This window comes from Cornus florida, unplaced genomic scaffold (assembly GCF_030987335.1).
Source record: "Cornus florida cultivar Cherokee Brave unplaced genomic scaffold, ASM3098733v1 CherokeeBrave_3.0.0_Hap2_Chr05, whole genome shotgun sequence".
NCBI classification, from domain to species: domain Eukaryota; kingdom Viridiplantae; phylum Streptophyta; class Magnoliopsida; order Cornales; family Cornaceae; genus Cornus; species Cornus florida.
In genome coordinates, this window is record NW_026775575.1 from 24,888,140 (window position 1) to 24,895,085 (window position 6,946).

At 38.3% G+C, this 6,946-nt stretch overlaps 1 protein-coding gene across 1 annotated transcript; it reads left to right on the forward strand.

The window, feature by feature from the left end:
- Window positions 1-1,968: 1,968 nt before the first annotated feature.
- On the forward strand, window positions 1,969-6,607 carry LOC132306207 (protein TRANSPORT INHIBITOR RESPONSE 1-like). Its single transcript, XM_059803528.1, has 3 exons — window positions 1,969-2,672; window positions 4,461-4,953; window positions 5,380-6,607. The coding sequence occupies exons 1-3, from the start codon at window positions 2,218-2,220 to the stop codon at window positions 6,181-6,183; spliced, it is 1,752 nt and encodes a 583-aa protein (XP_059659511.1). The 5' UTR covers window positions 1,969-2,217; the 3' UTR covers window positions 6,184-6,607.
- The last annotated feature ends 339 nt before the right edge of the window (window positions 6,608-6,946 follow it).

The window sequence follows — 6,946 nt, forward strand, 5'->3', positions numbered from 1 at the left end:
AACTATCAGCTTTCGACATAAAAAGGACATCTCTATGACTCCATGCCCAGACAGTGCCATCCCGTTAATACCATGTCCTTTTCATGGTCTGACAATGGTACCCCCCTTTTTTATCTTCAACATGGAAAGCGGAGTAATATGTCGTCTGGTCAGGGGTGTTTTCGTCATTTCGAAAGAAAAAGGAATCAGAGGCTCTGTGATGTTATCTACGTGCAACTGAGGGTAATTAAAATTGTGGGGACACCATTGCCCTACTTTGCGAAGTACACTATTTAAACTTCAAAAGCAAGCTTTTATAACTACTGTTTTTACTATTGCCCATCACAACATGCTATATCATGTAGCGTGTTTTAGATGGTTCTCATCAGACGGTTCTAATTTGATTGAACCAATAATGAAGGATCATGAAAAATGGAGCATGTTCCTTGAAATTCAGTTATTATGGAGTTTGTTGGTTGTGGAAAATGATGGGATTAGTGTGAAACACCATCTTATCCAAATTATCCATAAATGTAACTAATAAGTACTTTATTTTAGTGGGTTATTAACTTATTGGGTTGTGTAGTCAAGGGAGAAATTAGGTGCCAACACTGAATTCCTTCTTTTTTTACTATGTCATGATAGTCACGTAAAGGGAGAAAAAGTGTGGGTGTGAAAACGACAAAATTAAGTCATAAATAGTAAAATTTTTAATCAAAACTTGTGTGGAGCTCGCTCGAAACGTGAGAAAGATTGTGTGACTTAGGTTCTGTCACAATGTATCAGCGTCTAATAAGTTGGTAATGATACCATATTACTAATACAATTGTCCCAATTAAAAGTTTTTCTCTGTAAATATATAGTTGCTCCATTTTTTTTGTTAATAAACAAAACTGAAATAGTGCCTCAAAACTGAAATGTAATTCTATTTTCGAAGGTAGCATTGATTTGGTGAAATGGGAGAATATTTTGAGAGAAAATCGAGATTCAAAAAAGAAAGAAAAAATACTATCATGACATTACCTCTGTAATTGTAGGATCAATAATTATCAATTAATCCTCTTGTAGTTATTTTAGACTTTTTTTTTTTTGATAATTACTTTGTAACGAGAATTATGAAACATTTTAAGAGGTCATGTAGACTAAAAATATAAAAGTGGGATAAATTTCATATACTTTCATGAAGTTTGTTAATATTTCACAAAGACTTTCTTTAAGTTTCATAATTTTACTTACCATTTTGTCCATAAAATAATATCATTTCAAGTATTGAAAGGGCAAAATTGGCCTTCTAATCACTTACTTAACAAGTAAGTGAAATTATAAAATTTTTAAGAAATCAGTGTAGAATATTGATAAAGGTACACAAAGGAAATGAAATTTATCTATAAAAACAAAAACTATTATCAATTGTAACTATAATTATTATAACCATTTAACAATGCTACCCACTACAATTTAACGACAAAGTTAAGAAAAAAACTATGTTTCAAACAATGAAACTACAACATAACCATCAAAATGACACAAGACCGAGTAAAACCCAATCACAGATGATTGGACGGTCATGATGTAATCATAATTTACACTTCCACATCACACCATTCTTCATTACTCAAAGCTCCTCCCTCTCTCTGTGTGCCAAAGAGTGGTCCCCACACAGTCCGATCCATCAGATCCAGCCGTGCATTGAGAATCATGAGATTCCTTGCACCATTTCGATATATAATAGTAGCATCGTAGTAGTACACTCCAACCACAATTTCTCTTCATTTTCTCTCAACCCAATCATGTCACGATATCTCATTTTCTCGCCTCGGCGGCCAAACCACACACATACATACACACCCCGGTTTTCTGCGGTTGCGCTTCGTCGCGAACGGATAAGATCCACCGTCAATCCAACGGCTACCTATTTTACAAGCAAACGTGTCATAATCAGGACCGTTGGTTATAAATCATATAGACACACCACTTGATTTTATATAACTCTGGTTACAATCTAACCTCACCGAGGGCAACATAAACCTTATCCTTTCCTCCGCGCGCACACTCTCTCTCTCTACTCTTTTCTCTCCTCTATCTCTCTTCTGCGACTGAGAGGACCTTGTTCTAAGCTCGTCAATGGCGTTTCAGATCTGAAGCTACTACGAAACTCGAGTGATAACTGCTAGACACTGTTTTGACCTTCATTTCTTGAGGAAATTGATCTGTGTGAGCTGAGCTAGATAGTCTACAATGGCGTGCTCGTTTCCTGAGGAGGTGTTAGAGCACGTGTTCTCGTTCGTACACTGCGATAAGGACCGAAACGCTGTGTCTCTGGTGTGCAAGTCGTGGTACGACATCGAGCGGTGGTGCAGGAGGCGGATCTTTGTGGGGAACTGCTACGCGGTGAGCCCTACGATGGTGATAAGACGGTTCCCGGAGGTGAGATCTATGGAGCTCAAAGGAAAGCCGCACTTTGCGGACTACAATCTGGTGCCTGAGGGTTGGGGAGGGTACTTGTACCCTTGGATCGAAGCCATGGCTAGTGCTTACCCGTGGTTGGAGGAGATTAAGCTCAAGCGGATGGTGGTGACCGATGAGGCATTGGAGTTGATCTCGCGATCGTTCAGGAACTTCAAGGTCTTGGTCTTGTCTTCGTGTGAGGGTTTCACTACTGACGGACTCGCCATCATTGCAGCTAACTGCAGGTGAGCTTTACTTTTTCTTACTCTGTTTTACTGTATATCTCTTGGGTTACTTCGATAGTTTAGGAGAAGAAAGTTTAGATCTAGAATCTACATAAATATAATTTTGATTTTTTATATTTCAAAAAAGTTTTTGTTTTGAATTTAAGTTGAGGAAAAGTGGGAAAAAATTAGGTTTGAATCTTGGGGTTGTTTAATTTTGAGCTGCCGCTGATGTTGTGAAATGTGGGTTTGCTATTGATTTTTGATGCTTGTTTCATTCCTATCTGTTTGGTAACTGACAAACCTGAGGAAAAGGAAAGAAATGAGTGGGAAAGAAAGTTTGAATCTTGTGTTTTATGTCGATTATGTTGCGGGATAACATAATTTTTCTTTGATAAGTAGGATAACATAATATTTTAGCTATGATTATTGGATGATTTCTTTGATGAAAGGTTTATTAGGAGTTGGAATTTTTTCTTTTATTTTGGGTACACTTTCTTAGCAATTAAAGTTGATTATAATTGAAATTTGGGGCTTTTGTTCCTCATCAGGAATTTTAAATGCGAACGTGGTTTTCAAAGGACTCCGATTGTTAATACATTGAATGTGGGTGATTTTTATTTATATGTTGTATTTTTTATTTTTTCAGGTCCCTTTGCTTACTATTTGTTAGTGGATTTAAGCACTTATCTTACCTGTTTGTTGGTTTCTTATAATGTGTACAAAAATTTCCTTTCTTTATATTTCTTTCTTTCCCTTTCTATTCGTAGGTAGTTAAAATTTAACCAGTTAGATTGCAATTTTTTTGTCTTCTAATTTATTTCGCGAAATACTGTGTTTGGGTCGTCTTGTTTTTTCCTCTTCCGGACCTTTCCCAACTAAGTTTCTTGCTGTATTTCAGAGAATCCATGGGACTGAACGTTTATTTATTATTTTAGATGCCTTCCTTTTTGCTTTGTTGTCATGGTATCTGAAACTTTGTCATTCAAATGGTAACTGTGCTTAGTTTGAGGTTGCTTTCAGTGTTTGAATGTGGGTCCTTATGGATTCCTCAGTTAATTTGTCTTTCTTCCTACTTTCCATTATTATAGCTTGAATGGATTTTTCTTTTTGGTTGTGAAGATTCCTTTTTGTTACTTGAAGCTTCTTTTAGATAGAGGTTCTAGTGGTCCTTGGATTTTTTTTTTTTGTTTAAATGTTTTGATTGAATGTTATATGTGCTTTTAAGTGAAAATTCTTATTTAAAAGGATCAAACAAATGGAGAAAAAATTGACTTTCTTTTCTTGTAATTTACCTCTATATGAAACTTGTTATTGGTTATTGGCAATTAGCCCCAATGTTATAACCTCTCCTCTGAGGGGTTTGAGCCCCGTAGTGGGCAATTTGTGAAATGTGTGTGTGAGTGCTTACCTAATAAAAAAGAAAAAGAAAAAAAGAAGTTCTTGGTAAGGATTGCCTAGTCATCTTCGGTGATTTAAGACACCAACATATTGATGAAGCTTTTTGGACCATATGTTCCCTTTTTTTATTCCTATGTGTTGTGAAATGTGTGTGCGGGTACTTACCTAATAAAAAAGAAAAAGAAAAAAAGTTGTTCTTGGTAAGGATTGCCTGGTCATCTTAGGTGATTTAAGGCACCAACATATTGATGAAACTTTTTGGACCTTATGTTCCCTTTGTTTATTCCTATGCGTTGCTTCACTGCTTGGTTTATTGAATTGCTGTATCTGTGAAAAATATTAGCTATTTAATCACGTCATTTTTGGCGACTTCTCCATGTAAAAGTGACCTGATGTCTACTGCTGCAGGAATCTGAGAGAACTTGACTTGCAAGAAAGTGAAGTGGATGATCTGAGTGGGCATTGGCTTAGCCATTTCCCTGATACATTCACATCACTGGTATCCCTTAACATTGCTTGCTTATGCTCTGAGGTGAGCTTCTCTGCCCTGGAACGTCTGGTGTCTCGGTGTCCCAACCTGAGGACTCTCCGGCTCAATCGTGCTGTACCCCTCGAGAGACTCCCCAACCTACTTCACCGTGCCTCCCAGTTGGTTGAGTTAGGTACGGGTGCTTACTCAGCTGAGATCCGGACTGATGTTTTCTCAAACTTAGCAGGAGCTTTTTCCGGCTGCACACAGCTCAATGGCTTGTCTGGCTTTTGGGATGTGGTTCCAGCCTATCTTCCAGCAATCTATTCTATCTGCTCTGGGCTAACTTCTTTGAACTTAAGCTATGCCACTATCCAAAGTCCTGATCTTATCAAGCTTGTTAGTCAGTGTCATAATCTGCAGCGTCTATGGGTACACCCTATCTTTCAGATAGCTTTTTTATTGAATCTCTCTTTATTTGTATGTCTTGTCAACGTGCTATTTCTAGTGCACAGTGTTTTTTTGATACATTTCACTACTTGTTAATTGCAAGAAATGAGCGATCATAATATAGAGTTGCTAAAAATTGGATGGTTAGATGATTTAAGGCCACCTATTTTTGTAACGTTTTCTTAGAATTTTGTAAAAGAAGGCCAACTTTAATTTCAAGATTCAGTAACACCTTTTTACAATGGGTTTTGTCATCTAAAATCTCTCACTGAGACCCATATTTCTTGTTTTCTTCCACACACAACATCCTGCAATTATTAATTAATTATTTTCTTTGTTTCATGTCCTCGAGACAGGGTCCTTCTCAGTGCAATACATTCTTGAACTAATTAAAGAACATGACTGCAGGTACTGGATTACATTGAAGACAGTGGACTTGATGCTCTTGCTGTGTCTTGTAAGGATCTGCAAGAACTGAGGGTGTTCCCTTCTGACCCTTATGGCGTTGAACCAAATGTATCCTTGACGGAACATGGCCTTGTCTCAGTTTCTGAGGGCTGCCCTAAGCTCCAGTCAGTTTTATACTTCTGCCGTCAGATGTCTAACGCTGCATTAGCTACCATTGCTAGGAACCGTCCAAACCTGACCCGTTTCCGTCTCTGCATTATTGAGCCTCGTGCTCCCGATTATCTAACCCTTGAACCGCTGGATGTTGGTTTTGGGGCCATTGTTGAGCACTGCAAGGAACTGCGGCGTCTTTCCTTATCTGGCCTCCTCACTGATAGTGTGTTTGAGTACATTGGGACCCGTGCTAAGAAGCTAGAGATGCTTTCAGTAGCCTTTGCTGGGGATAGTGATTTGGGCCTCCATCATGTGTTGTCGGGGTGTGAGAGCCTGCGGAAACTGGAGATTAGGGACTGCCCCTTTGGGGACAAGGCTCTCTTAGCCAATGCTGCAAAGCTGGAGACAATGCGATCCCTTTGGATGTCTTCTTGCTTGGTAAGTTTCGGAGCATGTAAACTGCTCAGTCAAAAAATGCCTAGGTTAAATGTTGAAGTTATAGACGAGAGGGGACCACCGGATTTGAGGCCCGAAAGCTGTCCTGTTGAGAAGCTTTATATATATAGGACAGTTGCGGGTCCAAGGCTTGACATGCCTGGTTTCGTATGGACAATGGATGAAGAAGACGCAGCAGCATTGAGGCTTTCTTGAGAGATTACTCTGGGATTGAACTCCTCCGAGTCTTGCGAATGGACATAGCAGGTACATGCTGTATATGCTACTCATCAATTTACATTCATCTTAATGGATGCTTTATATAGTTTCCAGTGCCAGTTGAAGTGGGGAAATGAGATCTTTAGAGGTATAGAGTCTCAAGAGCTCGAATGCCATCTATTTTACGCTTGGCTGAGCTATCTGATAGCCGTTATTGATTAATAAAGAGATTAAACTCTTGTTACAATTATGTGTCTCTATCTAGAGTTGTATTTGTTTTTGGCATGGTTGCCGTGTATACTATTTGCAGACTTTTGCATGTTTGTGCTTCTGATTTGTGTTTGTTCAGCAACAAATTTGTCTTCTAGGCTCCCAGTTATTGTTGTCCTTTCAAGGAAATAAATTTTCATGTTATAATGCACCTTGGCTATATTAGTACTTTTAATAATGAGAAATGATGGTCCTCTGATTTGAATTGCCTATTTATTTTCCGAATACAACGTGGTTGGATCACATTAGAACTCTTAAAACAAAATTCCGTAAACATCTCTTTCTTTTGGACTCATTCCCCACCACATTGTATTCGGAGAATGAGTCGCCAATTGAGATCGGAAGACTTATCACTTCTCTTTAATAATATGCGCACATCCTTTGTTCTTTTATTCTCAGCTGGAAGTGAAGTGAGTCAATAATTGCCTGTTATACCCTCCTTTCTTTACAACTTGTCAATTTGGTATTTCTGTTCTCTGGGCTATTTTCG

Excerpts from the sequence above, each read along its gene's own strand:
- LOC132306207 (XM_059803528.1), top strand. The coding sequence starts at position 2,218 with ATGGCGTGCTCGTTTCCTGAGGAGGTGTTAGAGCACGTGTTCTCGTTC. Across the intron at positions 2,673-4,460 it reads ATCATTGCAGCTAACTGCAG|GAATCTGAGAGAACTTGACT; the intron begins GTGAGCTTTACT and ends CTACTGCTGCAG. Across the intron at positions 4,954-5,379 it reads ATAATCTGCAGCGTCTATGG|GTACTGGATTACATTGAAGA; the intron begins GTACACCCTATC and ends ACATGACTGCAG.